This window comes from Marmota marmota, unplaced genomic scaffold, assembly GCF_001458135.2.
Source record: "Marmota marmota marmota unplaced genomic scaffold, marMar, whole genome shotgun sequence".
NCBI classification, from domain to species: domain Eukaryota; kingdom Metazoa; phylum Chordata; class Mammalia; order Rodentia; family Sciuridae; genus Marmota; species Marmota marmota.
In genome coordinates, this window is record NW_025999968.1 from 20,835,271 (window position 1) to 20,857,779 (window position 22,509).

The following is a 22,509-nucleotide window of genomic DNA, read 5'->3' on the forward strand; positions in this document are numbered from 1 at the left end:
AAAATAATTTTAATCAATGTTAACAATATTCCATTAAACTAGGTGAATTTTACTGAATTATATCATCCTTTACATTTAAATATTTATTAAGTTATGTGCATGTATTTTCATAATTTAAGGCAAAAGGCCAAATTTTGAATTTCTTCTCAAAAACAAGGAGTTGGAATACTGTGGATTTTAATTCATTCTCAGCTTTCCACTGAAATGGCAAAAATAGTGACACAAATTAGAACAAATATGCAACAGAATTGAGAATGGGATCACACCCAGGGACTAGTGATTTTGGTGAATTTCTGAAGGCATGAAGTAGGGGGAATACATTTAAAAAGAGAAATCAGGAGACCTGACATGTACCAGAGAATACTGCAAAGAAAGTCTGACTTGGTGACAGGTCCCTAAATACTTGTCCCTTACTCACCAAACACATAAGACTTGACAGGTTACACACCATTCCCATATATTAATTCTTTAATATGTACCTTCTCCTCAAAAGAAAAGCAAATCATAGTAATAGTTCTTACTGATAGCAGAAGAAATAGAGTTGATGATATTATCAATTTTGTTTTTCTGGTATAACAGTGATTATACAAGCAAAAAATCTAGGGAATTCATAGAAAACCATAAATGAGAATATTATGCAGTATTAAAAAATAAACAAACGAGGGGCTGGAGTTGTGGCACAGTGGTAGAGTGCTTGCCTAGCATGTCAGAGGCTTTAGGTTCGATTCTCAGCACTGCATACAAATAAATGAATAAAATAAAGGTCTATCAACATTTAAAACAATTAAAAAAAAAAACTACACATATGCAATGACATGGGGTTCTCTGGGCAGAAATGGAATAAAAGCTTAAAGGTGATGAATTTTTCTCATTTCCTGGGATTTGCTGGTATGTCTCAAGGAAACAAAAATACCCAACTGATGTACTCTAATCTTGGGATATGGGCTTCCAGGCATACAGAACAATTGAACTTAGTTTAAACAATTCCATGGGTTGTGTCCCTTCAACCAAATATACAACTAAAAATTTTTCTTAGAATTTTATCATAGTCTATTCCTGGACTCAATCCTGGTGATAAAAAATATATACACTTTATTTTTAGTGCACAATGCTTTATTTGTAAAGAAATGTGAATTGACATAGAATAGTCATTCCAGGCCCATGACTTTCCAGGAAGTCACTTCAAGATTGGAAAAGAATGATATATATTTCTGAATTCTATACATTGTGCTATAGATTCCTTCTGATTTTTAAAAAAATCACAAATACTTATATAGGGTTTCTTATGTGTAAGCCACTGTGCTATGTATGCAATAAAGTAAAAAGTAGTAGAGCTACTCAATTGTAATCTACAAAGAGCTTTTGGACCCCAAAAAGTTTAGCCAGGGATGGTTTTGTCCTAAGAAGAATAAACAAACTGCTACATGTTTCAAGTGAAGGAAGAAACATCCTCATTTAGGTAATCTGGAAATACACCCTGGAAGTTTTACATTAGAGATAGACCTATGCACTACCCCACTATATTATCTTACCTGTAGCACATATTAGCTAGTATGCATTTGGAGCCTATTATGTGAACAACACATTTAAACAATCTAAATGTTATTGAATTTTCTTTTTTGCACATTTTGACATCTTTAGGCAGATTGAAAATATTTCCTTCCTATGCTGCCATTTTTATTTTTTATCTATGACCACACATACTTAATTCCTGAACCAATACCTTTTCTTAATTAGGAAGAGTCTTCCAATTGTCAAGAAGGAAAAAAACAGCAAGAAAGTGCCTTAAAAGATAGAAGACACACAGAGGCAACTCACCACTTTCCTTTACCTGGAGAAGCACACTGAGCTAACACATCCTCTTACCATTTATCCCTTCCTTATCTATTCTAATTCTCTTCTCATTTTTTTCTGATTATATTCTACTTTTATCTATGAGTTATATGAGTTGAATAGTTCCAAAAAATAAAAGTTGCCATTAAAAAAAAAAAACTGGAACGAAAGACATTTTGATGTCTGGTACATTTGATGGCTGAGATTTTCTTTTACTCTCCAATCTGTCACCACTGTGAAATAAATTTCAGAGAAATTCCAGGCTCTACAGCAGTACTCCCTGTATAAAATGTCATATGCAGGTCCTCTTGAGAGTAACCACATTATTTTAATATTCAGTGTATTTATAATGTGACAACATATAAGCCTATAAACTTTATCACATGTGTTCTGCTTTTCTCATTCAACTGTAATATAAAGAGTTGATAAAATTCTTTACATGTATAAGAATAATATCTAAAAATATTTTAAAGACCAAAGTAGACACAAAACCTTAATTAACATTCTAGAAAAACATAATAACAAAAATCTTTCAACACTCCATTGTTTTGTGATTATTTTAATAAAAGGATAACAGATATTAACAGGAGATTGGAACATTTCTGTTCAACATTTTTGTTATCGAATCTATGACCTGCTTGTTTCTTAGGCTGTATATCACAGGATTTAACACAGGAATGATGACAGTGTAAACTATAGAGAAGAACATGTCTTGATCATCTGCTTGTGAAGAAAAAAAAAGAAGAGGGACATAGTACAAAGTCAGAAAAGAGATGGGCTCCACAGGTGGAGAAGGCTTTTCTCATTCCCTTTTCAGACTTCTTTTTTAAAATTGTAAAGAGAACTAGTGTATAAGAAATAAGAATAGTCACAGTGCTGAAAACTTGAACTGAACCAGAGAAAATAAAAAGCATTAGATGATTGATAGAAGGATCAGTACAAGAAATCTTTAATAATGGTATAACCTCACAGAAAAAGTGATGTACTATGTTGGAATTACAGAAGGTTAATCTGAGTAAAAAGCTTTCATGAAGTACGGCATGAAGAAAGCCACCTACAAATGACAAAACTAGTAGCCAAACGCATAGTCTATTGGTCATAATCACAGGATACAGTAGAGGTTGACATATAGCTACATAGCGATCATAAGCCATTGCTGCCAAGAGGAAACACTCTGTGGTTGCGCTGCTTGCAAATGAAAAAAAAACTGTACCATGCATTCAGCAAGAGATATGTTGCTCTCTTCTAGGAAGTTGACAAGCATCTTTGGGGTCACTGTGGATGATATCCAAGCATCCACAAAGGCTAAATGCCCAAGTAGAAAGTACATGGGGATGTGAAGGTGAGGATCTTTCCAGATAAGAGAAATCAGACCAAGGTTCCCCACCATGGTGATGAGGTATGTCACAAAGAACACCAGGAAGAGGATGATTTTCCACTGTGGTTAGTTTGTCAGTCCTGTAAGAACAAACTCTGTCAGCAAAGTTGTGTTTTATTTTTCCATGTCTGCACTGGATGTTGCCTGAAATGAAATTCAGTGAACATGAAAAACAAGCAAAAACATTCACATAGGATTTTAATCAGAAAATTGGAGAGGAGTCTAGATGAACTTGTAGCCCCAACACTCCCCTATTGGCTCAGACATTGACTTTTTTAACAAGACTCCTAAAGTGAAAGAGGTAAAATTAAAAATTAATAAATGGTATGGAATCAAAATAAAAAGTTTCCTCACAACAAAGGAAACACATGAGCTGAAAGAGAGAACCTACAGAAAGGGAGAAAATCTTTTCTACCTGTTCCTCAGGGTATTAATATTCAGGATATACAAGGAGTGAAAAAAAGTTAATACCAAAAATACAAATCACCCAATCAATAAATGGGCAAAGGAACTGAATAGACCCTTCTCAAAAGAAGAAATATGAAGAGTCAACAAATACTTGAAAAAATATTCAACATCTCTATCAATTAGAGAAATGCAAATTAAAACTGTGCTGAGATCCATCTCATTCCAGTTAGAATAGTAATTATCAAGAATACAAGTAATAATGAATGTTGGTGAGGATGTGGGGAGAAAGGTACATTCATATATTCTTGGTGGGATTGCAAATTAGAACAACCACTCTGGAAAGCAGTATGGAGATTCCTCAAAAGAATAGGAATGGAACCCAAATATGACTCCTTTCTCCTACTACTCAATATACCTTCAAAGGATTTAAAATCAGCATTCTACAGTGTTGTGCCCACAACAATGTTTATAGCAGCATAGTTCACAATAGATAAGCTATGGTATTTAGGTTCAGTGCCCCTCAACAGATGAATGGATAAAGAAAATGTGGTATATTTACACAATGGAGTATTACTCAGCTATAAAGAACAATGACTTTATGGCATTTAGTGGTAAATGGATAGAACTGGAGACTATTATGCTAAGTGAAATGAGTCAAAATTAAAAGGTTAAATGTTTTCTCTGAAGTTAGTTCAAAATAAGGTGTGGGGGGGATAAAAGAAGTAAGATCAGAGGAGTAAACAAAGAGGAATGAAAGAAATGGAGAGAGGATAGGATAGGGAAAGTCAATGGGATGAGTCTAAATTTCCTGTGTGCATATAAGAGAATGCCACAGTGAATCGCATCATTGTGGACATCCACAAGATACTAATTAAAAATAAAAACTATAAGTAAATAGTAAAAATATCAATAGGGTAAAGGGAAGGAAGAGGGTGTGGAAGGAAGGGATGGGTAGGGTAAGTACTGGGGAGTGAATTAGAACAAATTATATTTCATGCTTTTATACTTATGTCATAGTATATTCTATTGTATATTAAAAAAGAACCAATGTAAAAAGGAAAAATCATAAACTTTTAAGAGTAACCTTTCCTTTCAACATACAAAAAAATCATTTTTGAGAATGAGAAATAGTAAAAAACATATAATTAGTTCCTTTCAATAAATGTACATGAAGTAACAGTTTCAGAGAATGTCAAAGGCCTTCTAAACTTTTAAAAAATCAATCGGGAAGTACTGAATGTGGTTGAAAATTCTGTGACCTGAACATGGTTCAGGATCTAGAAAAAAATCTGTATGAATGGTCTGGATTATAAAATGAATTGAATGTCATCTGAAGCAATTTGAGCTTTATTCTTCTGGCAATGCATTTGTACTAGGATATTTTAAGATGTAGAATGAGGTCATAAAATATTTTCTAAATTCAATGTTTTGTAGTATACAAAGTGGCCATACAAAAGGGACCATGGAGCCAGGAACACTAATTTGGAAGCTATTACTACTTACTATCCAGGGAAAACCAAAACAAATAATACATCTCATTGAACTACATGGGCATTTTTACAGAAGATAGGTTGTGAGACATTACTGCAGAAACTGAGTCAGTGACTGAAGAATCTGTTAAGAATCTAGACCTTAAAAATACTCCTCTGATGATGCAAAAATAAAGTGTATTTCCTAGTCTATATGTGATATGACCTATGTAGTGATTAGAAGAATGAAGAACAGATTCAAAAGTATTCAGGATATAAAATCACCAGGACTCTATTACAGTTTAAGCATTAAAGCATAGTCAGTGAAGGAGAGAGCAGTGAGTTGGTATCTAGGTAGACAATCATAAAGAAAAAACAAGAACATAAGTTCATCTACAAATTCATGGAAGAAGCATCCTCTCAACCACCAGGTGAGATTAACTTAGTGAATTGGGTTTACTGTATACTAATTGAAGTAATGACCTGGTAGTTGGAGTCACAGTTATGGGTAACCTACTCATCAGAAAATGTAGTGAAGTAAAAGGCAAGGAAGAAAAAAATATAAAGAGGAAGGTATATTAAAGAGGTAATAATGTGGATAGATGTCACTTATTAGATGCCCACATCCATACCCCTTTTCCTGCTCTGTGAGTTTTTCTGGTGGGAAGAGGTAATTTGCAAGAAGCCCAAATGGCCAGAAACCCACTTTATCATAACCCTATCCCCTAGTATAGGTGACTCAGTCTAGGTTTGCCCAGTGAAATCCACATATGACTTGGAGTATGGAGAGAAGAAGGTCCATGGCAAAAGAGAATTTGGGTTGCAAAGGCAAAGGTATCAAGACTCCAGCAAAAGCATCCTGCATCTATGGCCATGGCAATGTCAGTGTAAGTTTTGACATCTGTGGTCCACACTGGTAATAGTGAGATGTTCAGATGTGTTGGGAGATGCTCTTTACTATTGATTGTCTGACTAGTGCCCTTCTGTTCCTGACCATTCTTCCACATAATTGCTCCAATCTCTACCATTTTGTGCATTGAGCCTATTTTCATTTAATATAAACTCATTGCTTTTCCCAAATCAGAAACCTGAATTTAAAAAGAAACAAAAGAAGGAACAGAAAAAATTACATAAGTAGACTGATCTGAGAAGTAAGGGAGAACTGGAAAGCTGGGTGTTTTGAACATGAAGTGTAGAAAGATAATCAAGAAAAAAAATGAGTGAAGAATGGAGGTAAAAACCACAATAAATAATCTAGCAGGAAAAAGGAACTAACAGAGATAATTGAGTGTGACAATGAAGAAATTTTTCGCAAATTTAGTCAGAAGAGTTTTTGTTATGTGATAGAATTAAGTTCAGTGAATAGTTTAAAGTGCATAGGAAGCAAGTAGAACAACAGTGAGGAAAATGAAGGACTGCATTCTAAGTGATTAGAGAACAGTTGGCATTTTCATCCTGCAGGCAAATATATTTTCCTGTAGACAATTTCTATAAAAGTTTTAAAAGAAAGAAGAGAGGAAAGGAAGAAGAGGAGAGCTTCAAAAGATCAAGTCAAATGAGAATTCGTGGTGAGTGAAAAGAAAATAAAGGAAGGAAGAAAAAAGGCAGAATATAACTGAGACAGGTCTGTGTAAAATACCAATATCGTGTGTACTCATAATGGATCGATCTAAAGAAAAAATTAAAGCTATCAATTGTTTTAAAAAAGTCAAGGAGAAAGGAAATATTCAAGAAAGGGTGAACATGAAATAAAAGGGAAAGGCTTAGAGATTTGTGTGAGGGAATTTATCTTTTCTCTGGAATTAATTAAAAATTGTCAACCAAAGGATACTTGTCTTTTCCTTCAATTCAAAATGCATTTTTAAAAATTGATTTACCTTTAAATATGAGCACATCACGAGAATTATAACTTAATGATTAAAAATATTTAACTAAATACTAGTAATATGACCAGAGAATTGGTTTTAGGTATTCTCACCACCAATACCTACAAAAAAGTAACTCTATGATATGACTGAGTGCTAATTTGCTTGACTTGATCAATCAGTTCACTACATACATGTATATCAAAACATCATGTGGTAAAAATCAAATATATACAATAAAACTTTTCAATTTTCTTTACTATTGTTGTTACAGTGATTGAAATAAATTTTCTCTAGAAATCCTGCTTCTTTCAATTGATAGCATTTTGATCCCCCACAAGCATTTTTAGTAAAATATATAGTAATCAACTACAGAATCCCGGAAAATGCAATATAAGTAAAAAAGTACCAATAATTACAGTATGAATGTGCTCTATTTGGAACAAAATACTCTCCCTGAAATTCCTTTTCACTTGATAATTCAAAATGATCAAATTCAACTTTTGTGTGGGTATTTCTTAAATCACACATGCTGGAAAGAGCAGTGAAAGAACATTTTTATCATCTTTCCTGATAAATACATATAAAATATTTAACAAAATATTGTCACATGCTGGTGACAGCAGAGAAATAATATTTAAGTGACACCTTGAACATTTTAATCAGAAGGCATGATGAACCAAATCCTATGGGTCATTTTATTAGAATTGTTTGAAACATTTCTTACATAAGAATCAGTATGAATTGAAACTTTAAATCCATATGTGAATTATTTAAAGTTCCAGAACTTGAAATAAAGTCATTATTTTTAGGTTAACTAGATAACAAACATATTACAACAGAGAAGAAATCAGTCTTACAGCATTTTTGCTTCTCCAAAGGTCAGCATAAACTTAAATATGAAGGGGAGTGCACTGTTTTCCATTTTTGACCCTGTCTTTGGTCATCTTTTAAACCCAATCTAAATTGTTACAAGTTACAGTTTTTCACTTTACTATACAGAATGTTAAAACTACGGAAAATTTTGTAGTCTTACTGATACATTGAAAGAGTGCAAAGTTCCTTAAAATTTATTAGGGTTTGTAAAGCTGGAAAAAAAGACAATAGCACAAAATAGAAAATAACAAGCATGACAATTCTTTGCCTGCTCATTCATTTCAGAGGTTTAATTCCCAGCCTCAATAAAATTCTATTTATGTAGGTTTACTTGAACACAAGAGTCAACTAGTTATATAACTCTGTGACTTTTTTTTCTACAATGCAAGGAGTGAAGTTTTTAAGTCCCCTAAGAGTATCAGAGAGTTCCCTGTAGGACCAATGAAGTTGTACTATTGGGCACTGTGGAGTTGGATATGTATGAGAAGTTCAGTTTGCTCCCCAAGCATAAGAATGCTGTGATATAAACATAAGTAATTTTAAACAGTTCTAATTTTAATTAAAAAAATTAATTCTATATTTTACCCCACAGAGGACACTTAAAACATGTTTATGGAACTACAGTTTATTTATAAAAAGTACCATTCTGAGTGCTTTGATTAGTATGTTTCGGTCTGAGCTCATCAGAACAGCATTTTAACAAGAACAAGAAGAATTTAATTCCCTTCAGGAGCCAACCTCAAATAAAGTGGTCCTCCTCATGCAAACTGGAGCTTAAATTCCAGACATATACCAAGCTTCCTCACTTTAATCTGAAACTTACTAGGCAATTGTTAGAATGAGTATCTAAAGAAAACAAAAAATAAGTACCGTACCACAATTGGATTTGACCCATGTCTTCCTTTCTAAACAACAATGACAATGAATTTCATATAAATATTTTTAATTTATATGAAAATATAAACAAAATTGCATATTTGTTAGGGCTCTGGGGTCTTTATTCATAACAAGGTGATGACAGTGGATGCTTGCTAACTATATGGCTTTCATGATTTTAGGACCTAGATTATGAGAGGGACTTGATCAATAGAAAACCAAAAACTCTAAATGGGCTAGTCTGCAAAGGTAGAAGTCAGAAAGAGGCAGGTGGTGCCAGGGAAGTCAGCATCCATCAGACCTTCAAAGACCTGGGAAGATAGATGAAGGATTTTGTTCTTTTCCCAATGTTAAAGGAAAACAATTCGTGGATTATGAGCATGGTAATCCCTAACTGTATTGAATTATAAAAATTTTGTTTCATTGATTATTTTAACAATGATCTTCTAAATGTGATCTCAAACTGAAAGTATTGGCACCACTGCATTGGACAATAGATGACACTTGGTTTTTGTGTTTTCACAAGCTCTCCAGGTTATTCTAATGCCCAATAATTTGTGCAAACCACATTTTTAAAAGAACTCTAAAAATTCCAACAAATCTTTGTTCCTACCTAAGTCCTAATGATATAGTTTCCTAGAACTAAAGATAATTTTGTCAGTGGTATCCTGGAAAAAAAAAGAAGGCATTAAAAATGTATTCATAGAGAGAGAGCATGACTATGAATTATCTTAAATTTCCAAAATAAGGAAGTAATTCACTTTCATAATAAAATTTACATTTTGTTACTAGTATTTCATGGAGTGGTTTCAATGCAACATGAGCACTGCTCCAGGCAACTGGGTGCACTAAGTATGTATATCATCCTTTACAACCAAATATTCATTAAACAATACATATGGATTTCATAGTTTCCTTTTGAGAAATTAATAATACCATATTCAAAATTTTGGCTTTGCAAAGTACATATTTTATTCCTTTTCCTAAAGCTCTAGAGTGACAAAAATGATGTGTATAAAAAATGTATAGGGATAAATTTATAACACAAGTGAGAATGGGATCATCAAATAGTGTTAATATTTTTGTAAGTTTCAAGATTTCAAGTACTGAGATTAATTATAAACAACAAACTAGAGCACAAGAATCCATAGACCATGAAGGGTCCTCTGCTGAGGAAGTCAGAATTAGTAGGAGGTCCCAAATGCCTATTCTATACTCACAAAATAAGACGAGACTTGACATGTTTGTATACCCTGCCTATGTACTTAGAAATTGTTGTTTATCTCTCATTTAAGGATCCAATTAGAGAAACTGATCTTTAAAATGATAGAAGTACAAACCAATGTATTCTTCCAGTCATAAAAATGAAGGAAACAGCCAAAAGCCATGTAATTGCAAAGAAACCAACAGGACAACGGAAAATTTATACAAACAACTAAAAAAAAAAAAACAACCTTCAGACATGCAGTAACTGAATTCACGAGATTTGCTTGTGTTTAACAAAACACAGAAGTGCTACCCACCCTGGAGGAAATATGATATGAGTCTCCAGTTTATACACCTCTATTAGTATCAAAGACATCATAATCACATCTTCATCAGAAGAATCTACATAATCTTTTCCATGTATAAAACAACATTAAAGACCACACAATCCTATAAAATGTTTTCTTTTTTTATTAATTGTAGTATAGCTTGAGCACTTAACTAAATTCCTTATATATTGTTACAGGGCATATACAAATATTTAAATGACTAATGACTGAGTCATTTTAAAAAGAAGACAATTGTAATAGCAAAATATATCTAACATGAACCTAAAAAATACCCAAATATCTTTTAAGAGTTTGCCACTGTTTTTGGTAAAAGGAAAATGCACTCTACCATAAGATCTAAACATTTCCCTTTAAGGTTTTTGTCAGTGAATCTATGACTTGCCTGTTTCTCAGGCTATAGATAATGGGATTTAACACAGGAATTATAACCATGTAAAAGACAGAAAAGATCATATCTTTATCATTTGCTTGTGAAGATGCAGGATGTACGTACATGAAGAGAAGGGGGACATAGTATAAAGTTACAGAAAAGAGATGGGCTCCACAGGTGGAGAAGGCTTTTCTTACACCCTTCTCAGACTTCTTTTTTAAAATTGTAAAGAGAACAAACGTATAAGAGATGAGTATAGTCACAATGCTGAAAACTTGAACTGAACCAGAGAAAATAAAAATTAATAGGTAATTAATAGAAGGATCAGTACAGGAGATCTTTAGCAATGCTACAATGTCACAGTAAAAGTGATGTATTATGTTGGAATTACAGAAGGTTAATTTCAATAAAAAACTTTCATGAAGTATGGCATGAAGAAAGCCACCTACAAATGACAAAACTACTAGATGTATGCATAGTCTATTGGTCATAATCACTGGATAATGTAAAGGGTGGCATATGGCTACATAGCGATCATAAGCCATTGCTGCCAGGAGAAAACATTCTGTAGTTATACTGACTGCAAAGGAAAAGAATTGAATCTTGCATTCAGTGAGAGAGATCATTTTGCTCTTGACTAACATATTGACCAGCATATTTGGGGTCACTGTGGATGATATCCAAGTATCCACAAAGGCTAAATTACCAAGAAAAAAGTACATGGGGATGTGGAGGTGAGCATCCTTCCAGATCAGAGAAATCAGACCAAGGTTCCCCACCATGGTGATGAGGTATATCACAAGGAAAAACAGGAACAGGGGGATTTGCCACTCTTGATGATGAGGGAGTCCGGTGAGAACAAACTCTGTCAGCAAAGTTGTATTGTCCTTTTCCATATCCTCTTCGGATATCACCTCAAATGAAATGCAATAAATGCAAAAGGAATATATTATAAGTATTTATAAAGTGAAACTATTAGAGATAAACTGAAAAAAAGCGTACACTTATAAGCATATACTTTATAGTTGGTTGTTACCCTCTAATCAATGGAAAGTGTTTGGAGAGAATTGTAGGATAAGAATACACAATGATTTTAGTGCATTGAATATCCAGAAATAAACAGATTTAGGAAAAAAATGAAAGTCATTTAGCATATGCTAAATTTATGTGCATAAAAATTAGTGTGTTGGAATAAATCCTGAGTCTGACACATGTATGTAGGTTCAAGGAAACAGATCTTTCCAAATGCAGGACTAAAAAATGACCTCAAAGACATGAGGAAATTTAACCTTCCTTTAGCAGGCAATAGGAATGCATTGAAAACTTTTAAGATACATAGACATGTAAATTTTCTTTTAAATACCATTCTTACAGAAAATAGCCTGCAACAGAAGTAACAGGATTCAGATATACAAATCAGGAAGCTGTTTCTATTGGCTCGTTATCCCAGACCAGATTATTTATCTGAAATGTCTGTAAAGATTTACCACCAAAATATGGAGTATGGGATATTAATGTAGAAATGGACTCCATAGTTCAAGAATAAGATGTAGGACTGCTTATTTTTTAAAATGCTATTCAGGTGCTCCACATACCTGGAAAGTGCTTTGCCCATGTATGATAAGACTTTAGGAGTGATCAGGAGGAAGATAAATTAATTCAAAAGGGTTCAGAATATACAGTCAACAGGACTCTAAGACATATTAGAAGGAGAATTGTCAGTAAAAAATAATGTAGTCACATGGTGACTTGAAATGAGATTGAGAACTCATATTCTTAGATATTCGGAAGGAATATCCTGTAAAAATCCAGGTGACATATAATTAATAATAGTACATCTCTATCATTGGAAAAATAACGGAAAAGGAGTCATTGAAAGTCCTACACTTTGAAGAGTGTGTCTTTTGTAGAAGAGGAATAGAGAGCCAAGAAACATATTTATCAGGTTATAAAGTGTTCATGTACCATTTATAGATGTTCATCAGCTGATATTCTTTTCTACCACATAAATCTTGATGATTGACAGAGACTATTTGCCCCCTAGAGCTAAAAAACTCACAATCCAGCCTTATTGCACCTAGAGTAAGGGCACTAAACCTAAGTTTGGCCAGCAAGACCAACCTATCATACATTTGGAATTTGTAGAATAGTAAAAGGAACAGTGATCAGAGAGAATATTGGAACTGCAGCCAAGATAGGAATATCAAGACGCCAGTAAATGTGTCCCACGTTCAACAAAGGAATTAATAGCATTAGCTGTAACATTATAAAATTCTACAGAAGTAAGACTTCATTGAACCAGTGTTGGGAAATGATTTTGGCTGCTGATAGATTGCATTACTTCATTCTGTTCATGCCCGATTTTTGCAGTTTATTCCTCCAATCTCCCTAGCCTTTTTATGATGGAACACCAATATCCATTCATAAACTAATTTCCTGTTGTAACCAAGAGTTAAGTTCAGATGAAAAGAGAAAAGGGAGAGACTAAAACAATGTTCTGAGATAGCGATGGGAAAAACAGGAGGAAAACTGGAAAATTGACTGACATGATTGGACATAAAAAGAGGAAGATGAGCAACTGTTCTAGTAAGACAATGATTCAATAGAGATCCCTGACTATGAAAATAAGAGATTTGTGGTGGCTTTAGTAAGGGCATTGTCCAATTGGATATAGATAAAGGTCAGAGAATAACAAAGACTGGATGCAAAACAACTGGCCCTACAGTAAGGATTACAAGTGACATGAAGCATTGTCACATGTCTACTGCCATAGACAAATGCAAAACATTTATATTGTAAGAATTTGCAGTGAAAGTATTCCATAGTAAGGAGAAGTAAAGACAGGAAAAGGAGAAAGGGGAAAGGATACGTTTTAAAATTTGAGTTTTGTAAAGAAAAAAAAAGAAAAGAAATAAGAAGAAAATAAAGAGTACATACATAGATAAGTATGTGAAATATGAGGCAGAGAAGAGGAATAAAGAAAGAATAAAAAACGGCTAAGTAAGAATTAAAAAGAAAGGCTCAGAGACTTGAGAGAAAATAAACACCTTAAATCTGCACTTCATTAAAAGTTGCAAATTCTTTACTGTTACAATTCAAAGTTTAATTTCCAATAAAATTTGTATATTAAAGAAAGATTTGACTTTTAAATTTACATTAAAAATTATTTTGCTCTTAAATATACTAGCACCGCCTAAAAGTTGTTTTCTTATTTAAAAGTTTCTTTGTTATTGTAGTAATTAGAAGTGATTTACACTAGAAGTTTTGTTTGTTTTGATAACAAACAAAAAAATTCAACATGACTGCCGGGTCAGGCATGGTGGTACATAACTTTAATCCCAGAAGCTCAGGAGGCTGAGGCAATCCCAACAACTGAGGATGCTGAGACAGAAGGATCACAAGTTCAAAGTCAATCTCAGCAACTTAAGTGAGGCCCCAAATAACTTAGCAAGACCCTGTCTCATAAAAAAGAGCTAGGGATGTGGCTCAATGGTTAAGTGCTCCCCTGGGTTTAATGCCTGGTACAAAATTTTAAAGAAATAAAATAAAAAGACTGTGAGGTATAAAGATTCTGGCTGTGGAAACCTACAGGACAGCATTCTTCTGGTGAGCAAACTCCCTGGGGGGTAATAGGCACCTTGTTTTCCACCCTTGGAATATTCTGCAGTTTCCCCCAGGAACTAATAAGGTAACTAATACATGTGCAATGCCTAACTGCTGTGGCAATGACCTTCATGGGAAGCTCTGTGCTAGAGTCTTATCAGCCTCATCCTTGGTCTCAGGCACTCAGCTCCTGGGAATAAAGAAACACTCCTATTAGACAACCAGAATGTTTCACCAAGCTCCACTGGGCCTGAACCTGTCCACATAACAGTAACTTTAAACAATGAACCTCCTTGAGAGCCACGCAAAACTCCTAATATTACACATTGCAACTATAATAAGTGAGGAATAAGCTAGTAATGTTGCTAACTCTGTAACCTGCCAAATGACACAATGAACAATGCTGTGCTACTGATGCCAGTGACCTAATGTAACCTATTGATATAAATAAAGATGGCAGCTTGGACAAGGGGCTTTTATACCTTTCTGCCATTCTGCCATTCTGCTACTCTGCCATTTTGCCTCTGCACGTTGCTTCTGTATTCTTTTGATTTTCTTTAGCTGGGTGGTCAAAGACAGGCAAATATTGTTTTCCAAACTTAGAAATTTGTGGATAGAGAGTGGGTTGTCTCCCAGATAACATGATGGAAATTGAATGTGCCAGGGGGGAGATCTTCCCAATATCCTATAAGGAGTAAGAAATATCAGAGTGGCCATCTTGTTCCTGACCTGGACATTTCAAAGGACCTACACAATTTATGATAATCCTAATTTGTGTCATTTACCAAACAGCTGAACTTACTTAATCTTTGTATTTTGAAGAATGTTTCAGCTGTGTGCACCTTATCACATTTTAATGTTATATAAGACTGTCTCCCTTTGTCTCCAGTGGAATAATGGATTGGGTTTTTTTTTAACTGATCCTGTATCTCCTAATTAGGAAATCCACTGTGCCTGAATAAAATGGTCTCTACTTATATATTAACCTAGTTTGTAATTGTCTTGCCTAGCAGCTTTACTTTGAGCACATTTTCATCTCCAACAATCATCTTTTAGTAGATAATTTGTTTTAAGGTTTTAAGCTGAAGCAGGCTGTATAAATAATCAATACCAATAATTTCAGTGGTCAATATATTTTAATTTGGGGTGGACTTTGTTCTATGCGATATCAAATCACAAAATAATTGGAAATTCTCAAATATGTTTATGTGTGGATACTTTTTTAAGTCATAAATTCTGGGTAAAGAGCACAACATGGACATTTGATGCATATTTTCTGATTTCAGACATGTACATATATAAGATATGTACTGTGTTTGTGCACATGCATATGTATATTCAATGAATATATTTTGGAAAATGAGTGAAAGAACAGTGGAGCTAATGTTTAACTGATAAATTGAATTTTTTAAATCAGAGTATGTGTTTCCTTAAAAAAATGAATCTTCTTGTCAAAATCAACCAAGACTTATAAAGAAAAATTATGATTTTATCTTTAAACCTAGTTTTAAATTATTGCTCTGATTCACCAAATATATCCTTTAAAGTTTTTAGAGTTATGTTAACAAGGTAATAAAACATCATTAGGAGGAACAAATCAGTCATTCAGCTAGCTCTTTTTTTTATGCAGACTCAAGTCATGAAAATAGAGTAAATACACAGATAATTCACTTATAGTATTCAATTCTTACTTACCTTTTGGGCATTTTGTGAACTCGAACACAAATTATTATAAATTAACATTTTTTTTAACTTTTCATGTAAAGAATAATGAATATCACAGAAATCATTTCTGTCTTATCCATGCCTTGAATGAAACTGTGGAGATCCTTAAAGTTTACGCTCTGTAAAGTAAGAAAAACAGAAAAAATACAATTGCAATATAAAAACAACAAAAATATAGGTAGCAATTCTTGAGATACCAATTCATCTTGGAGGTTTAATTTTCCAAATTGAGCAACCCTATGTATATAAATGTGTGCTTAAAGTAAGAGTCCACCAATTGCACGTCTATGTTCTTTTGGCTAAAGAGGAAGGAGTGGGAACTAAATGCCCAAGAGAACCTGAGAATTCCCTTTAGGACACAGTGAGTCTTTTCACTGTGTATTATATGTTTGGACATGCTACAGAGAAGCTAAAATTGTTCCTCAGGGTATTACAGACTGGAATCATAAACATTACATCACTATAGAAAGTTTTAGCTCTAATAATGGGTATTATACTGTTTGCCACCACAATGCACCCCAGATAGTACTTCGAACATGTTGAGAAAAAGTCTAGTCTATATACATTTTGTTCTGAGTGTACTGATTTGTATGGCTTCATGAAAGCTAATGAACATGTGATTTTAATATGGCCAAAGATCTAAATTCCATTCAGGAATCAGCAAATAAAAAAGTCATCATTATGAAAACTAGCTCATTTTCACATGTACTTTATCCAACTAGTTTAAGCCTGAATCTAATGAGAAATTTTACTAGGCTAAGATCAAAGGTAGGAGCAAATGCAGAGAAAAGACAAGAGATCTCTATGGGAGGTAGCATACAACTCTGTCTTAATGCCTATAAATTTCATGGAGACCTCTTAAAATACAGATTCTGTTTTTAATAGTTATAGATTGGAGTTCAAGAGTCTTTATTTTTTACACAGTGATGACTGTGGACACTTGGAACAGGCAGGGGATTATTAGAGATCATTCAGGGAGAGATCAGATATGGCCCTGGGAGGCAGTATACATAAGACTACATGGGGCTTAGATGGCTAGGATACAGGTTTTGCTGCTTACCTCGATTTAGAGAAAAAATTTGAGGAATTTTTTTCTTTTTTTGCATATATTTTTATTGGTGCACTATAATTATACATAACAGTGTATAATTATAGTGCACCAATAATTTGTACATGTACACAATATAAATGCAATTTGGTCAATACCATTTTCTAATAATTTTCCTTTCCCGCTCCTCCTCCCTTTCCTTGGTCCCTTTACACTACTGGTCTTCCTTTGATACATAACTTTTTTTAGTTCCTTTTAGTTATGCAGAATATTAAGGTTCATTTTGACAATAACTTGGAACAAATTATATTCTATACATCTGATTCCTTCTTTTGCCAGTCAAAGATGAAGTGTAAGCTCAGGAAAAGAAAAATTATTGAAGAAGTGGGGAGAAAGAAGAGACTGTGATCAAAGAAGAAATTTCTAGGTTTCAAATCCTGTAAACAGAACAATCCAGAGTGACACCAAGGTTGACAGCAAAGTGTGAAATGGGAAGTACTCTGCTGGGCATGCATGCCATTTTAACTACCACATGAGTAGCACCTTGTGAAAGGAAAGTTGTCCACGTGTGGAAGAATTAGTGGTAGGAAAAGCTCCTTTCTTATTTTTGAGAAAGAATTCTATAGCTAATTGCTGACAAGATGGCCTCATCTTTGATGGGAATTCATGTTTCCCTAACTCTTGGGGGGTATTTTGGAAATTTCATAATCATGCTTTATTTTACAGAGTCACATGCCCAGATTTCCCCTTTAAGAATTTGTAAATAAACATTTGTTCAGGAAAATAATCATAATTTAATTGCATTAGCTTTTAGATTTTTGTATCTGAATAGTGTATGTAGATAGCTACACAGTTAATTCATATTGTTTTAACTTAACCTTCACTGATAAGTGAAAGAAGAAAGGGCATATTTTGGGAAAGACTCATTAATCAATTATTTCAATTCCTTAGAATTTTGCCAGTGGAAAAGGAACTATATAGAGAATGAAATAGCATATATAAAAATGGATTCACTGTGAATACCCTGAAGAAATGTGGAGTAAACAATTTGATGTGCTCAATTAGGTAGTGATTATCCTAACCATAATTTCACATAAAAGTGACTTCCTCCTTAAAAAGCACATAATTATTTATTAACTCACTTTGTTGCCTATTTTTCACTAAAAAGTTCAGGGATCTTTTTAATATTTTGATCTGAATTGATTTTAATAGGTAAATTGTGATATCTCAGTGGCTTTTATTTTCATGTACTAGGTGTCTACTTATGTCAAGCAGCTTTTTGTGTCCTTAGTTAACATAAATATATATCTTCAATGAGTTATCCCTTTGCATCTTTGTCCATTTTTTTTTTAATTTTTTTTTTAAAGAGAGAGTGAGAGAGAGAATCTTTTTTTAATATTTATTTTTTTTTAGTTTTCGGCGGACACAACATCTTTGTATGTGGTGCTGAGGATCGAACCTGGGCCGCAGGCATGCCAGGCGAGCGCGCTACCACCGGGCCACATCCCCAGCCCATCTTTGTCCATTTTTAATTGGGTTATTAAATTTGTTTTTATATGTTGAGAGGTTGTCATTCATCCTACATACATAAAAATCTTTTATCAGATATGTTATTGGCAAATATTTGGTACATTGATTATCATTTCCTTGTATAAGATGTTATATAAGACCATTGTACCCATACATTTGTGCAGGTTGATTCAGAGAACAAGAAGTAAAATCCATTCTTCTTCAAGGTAACCTGGAAATTTTTATGGACAACACTGTTAGCTATTTTATATATACTTGTTAGGTCAATTTGAGTGGAACAACAATATTTTCATAGAGGATATAACATTTGAGGTAGACCCTAGGAAAGAATACCATTTCAATTGTAAATTAATTAGGGGGTATTGAAACAGCAAGGGATTCTCTCTGGAGATAACTGTATGAACAAAAGTATATAGAAGAGAGAGTGAAGTTTATCCACAGGCTTTCAGTAACACATTTTGGTTATAACATAGATTGCCTTAGAATGTTAGAGAAAGTGATGCCAGAGTTATGACAAGCTTATTTTGGAGAAAATATCACATAATTCAAGGTGAGAAAACACAAGTTAAAGAATACATGCATACATACAATATATACATTCACAAGAAGAAATCTACATACCTATATATTTGTAATCATGTATATGCATTGAGATCTAGATTTATATACCATATATGTATGTAATCTAGTAGCAAGGTAATTTACCAAAATGTGTTGAAGAAGGATGAAATTTAATCTTATGCATAGTAAGACTTATCTGGCTGCTACATTTGGGAAAGAAGGTATAAGCCAAATGGAGGCAATAAGTAACTAGAATTTTGCAAAACACACAGGTGAGTAGTTTTTAAAGTGAAATCCTGATTGGTATCAGTAGGAATGTGTATGGAATTTCAGTAGTAAGAGGAAAGACTGAGTGGCTCAGGAGGCTGAGCCAGGAGGATCACAAGTTCAAAGTCAGCTTCAGCAACTTAGAGAGGCACTAAGCAACTTAGTGAGACCCTGTATAAAAACAAAAGGTGAGGGGAGCTTGGGATGTGGCTCGGTAGTTAAGCCCTGCTGGGTTCAATCCCTAGTACAAAGAAAGAAAAAAAGAGGACAGACAGATGGAAATGAATATGACTCACTCACACTCATTTAGCTTCTGAGGAAGCTAAAAATTAAGGATTTTTCAGGCCCCTAAACATTCAATCTAATTCATTTTCATGTCTTTCCCAGATACACACTGGGCACTACAACATTATATCTTCTTCACTTTATTTGGCCTTTGATAATACACATTTAAAGCCACTGGTTTTTGGTAATACATGTTAACAATTTTGAGATGTTACCTAGTTGCTTTTCTTGCTTGCTTTATTTTTTTCTTTTTAATTTCTAGAAGGCTGACACAATTTTCTTCACATCCTAACACTTTTCATTTCTACATCTATACTCTTTATCCTTCTGTATCATATATTAGCTTTCTGAATTAATAAACCTTTTCACATTGCTGGGTATCCTACAAATAAGGCTGCAAAATGCCTTTAAAGACATCATGAACAAAGATAGACAACTCATCTTCTTACTCATAAAACAGACTGAGCTAAGAGCATCCTTTTAGAATTGCTGCCTTCACTGTCGAACTTTTTAAATAACTACATCCTAATTTCTATTTGTATATCCATGAGATGTTAGTTGACTTTATATAATGTAAAGATTCACTGATTCTCAATAAACTAATAAAAAAGGAATTATGTAGGACCAGTAGATTTTCTGAGATTTTCATCTGCTCAACACAAACCTGACAACAAAATAGAGCAACTGTGAAATGAATCACCAACCTATACAGCACTGTCAACTGTATTAAATATCTACTTAAGACATTTGGAACTAAATTATGCTATTTTAGTACTTAATGAATTAATAAAATCACACGAAGAACACATAAGTCAGTAAAATATTCTCATTTATTTCCTGACTTAATTATTTAGTATTTAGTATGGGATGAAAGTTTGATTAAAATTCTTTGAACGTTTTCAAATTAAAATATCACTATTTTAAGGATTTTATTAAATAATTAACATACTTGAGAGTCTGATTTAATCAGAGTAAAATAAAAGCAAGACAATTATAATTACAAAAAGCTTGGAACATTTTCCACAACAAAGACAGTGGAAAAATTCTGTGAGTTTTGTTCTAAAGGAAAAAGAGATATTGTTATAAGATCTAAATATTTTTCTTCAGTATTTTTGTCAGTGAATCCATGACTTGCTTATTTCTCAGGCTGTAGATAATTGGATTTAACACAGGGATTATGACTGTGTAAAATAAAGAGTCCATCATACCATTATCTGCTTGTTGAGATGTAGGGAGAACATACATGAAGAGAAGAGGACCATAGTATAAAGACACAGATAAGAGATGGGCTCCACCGGTGGAGAAGGCTTTCCTCATGCCTTTGACAGACTTCTTTTTTAAAATTGTAAAGAGAACTAGTGTATAAGAAACCAGAACAATCACAATGGTGAATACTTGAATTGAGCCAGACAAAATAAATACCATTAGAAAATTAATAGAAGGGTCAGTACAGGAAATCTTAAACAATGGTATAATGTCACAATAAAAGTGATGTATTATGTTAGAATTACAAAAGGTTAATCTGAATAAAAATCCTTCATGAATTAGGGAATGAAGAAAGCCACCTACAAATGATAAGACTAATAGTCGGATGCATAGTCTATTGGTCATAATTACTGGATAAAGCAATGGTTTGCATATTGCTACATAGCGATCATAAGCCATTGTTCCTAAGAGAAAGCATTCTGTAGTTCCACCAAATGCAAAGGCAAAAAATTGTATCATGCATTCAGAGAGGGATATTGATTTGCTCTTGGCTAACAAGTTGACCAACATATTGGGGGTCACAGTGGATGATATCCAAGCATCTACAAATGCTAAACTCCCCAGGAACAAGTACATGGGGATGTGAAGGTGAGGGTCATTCCAGATGAGAGCAATCAGACCAAGATTCCCCACAATGGTGATGAGGTATATCATCAAGAACAGCAAGAACAATGGGACCTTCAGTCCTTGCCGATCTATGAGTCCTGTGAGAACAAATTCAGTCAGCAACGTCACATTTTTCTTTTCCATGTCCTCCCTAGATGTACCCTGAAATAAAATGAAATAAATGTAAAGAAAAAAATCACTAGGATTTTAAATTGTGTATTAGCAGAGGAGAGTTGATAAAACTGTACTTTCATCAAAACAGCCTTTTAATTTTCTTTCATGTTAATTACTCAAATTGATGGAAACTATTGGAAAAAATTAAGAAATAGAAACAAATACCTTTACTTCAATTATAAAAATGTGATGAAATAATCTACTCTGAAAATGTTCCAGAGGTGATTAAATGCACATAGAATGATCAGTTGGTGTGTGACAAGACACTGGGAGTGATGTAGACAATAAATAAATTCCAAAGTTATCAGAATGTAGTCACTAGGACTTAGTTACATATTCAGTGTCAAAATAGTATCTGAGAATTTGTTCTCACCTGACTTACAGATCGTCAAGGACTGCAGGACCCGTCTTTTATTTTCAAAGTTTATTTTCTATGACATTCATTTATGATTAGGAGACTGACTTTAAATTTTATCTTGTTCATAAATATATTTACACTGCCTAAAATTTCTTTGTATATTTAAATGTTTAAACTATATTTAATACAGCAACTAGAACTAAATTTCCCTAGAAATATTTCTGGTTTTATTTGAGAGCACTTTCTTCTCCATCAGTTTAATTTAGAAGAATAAAATGAACCAAAGGCCAGATTCAGGCATAGAAAATATAAAGAATACGTGTCAATAACTGTACTTACTTTTACTTCTTTTATTTTATTTTTTACTTTTACTATAAAAGTAAAATTATATATGGAATGAATTTCCTTCCATGCAATCACAAATTACAGAATAATTGATAATTTTCAAGTTGAGT

At 33.4% G+C, this 22,509-nt stretch overlaps 2 protein-coding genes and 1 pseudogene across 2 annotated transcripts; all 3 read right to left on the minus strand.

The window, feature by feature from the left end:
• Positions 1-2,413: 2,413 nt before the first annotated feature.
• On the minus strand, positions 2,414-3,355 carry LOC107136078 (annotated as a pseudogene).
• A 7,242-nt stretch (positions 3,356-10,597) lies between these two features.
• Positions 10,598-11,536, minus strand: LOC107136215 (olfactory receptor 5H8-like). The gene has a single exon (XM_015478407.1). It carries the CDS (start codon positions 11,525-11,527, stop codon positions 10,598-10,600), a length of 930 nt encoding a protein of 309 aa, XP_015333893.1. The 5' UTR covers positions 11,528-11,536.
• A 9,203-nt stretch (positions 11,537-20,739) lies between these two features.
• On the minus strand, positions 20,740-21,708 carry LOC107136217 (olfactory receptor 186). Its single transcript, XM_015478408.1, has one exon. The coding sequence runs from the start codon at positions 21,664-21,666 to the stop codon at positions 20,740-20,742; it is 927 nt and encodes a 308-aa protein (XP_015333894.1). The 5' UTR covers positions 21,667-21,708.
• Positions 21,709-22,509: the final 801 nt, after the last annotated feature.

What these genes read in the sequence shown, in the direction of transcription:
- LOC107136217 (XM_015478408.1), bottom strand. Translation starts at nt 21,666, where the DNA reads ATGGAAAAGAAAAATGTGACGTTGCTGACTGAATTTGTTCTCACAGGA.
- LOC107136215 (XM_015478407.1), bottom strand. Translation starts at nt 11,527, where the DNA reads ATGGAAAAGGACAATACAACTTTGCTGACAGAGTTTGTTCTCACCGGA.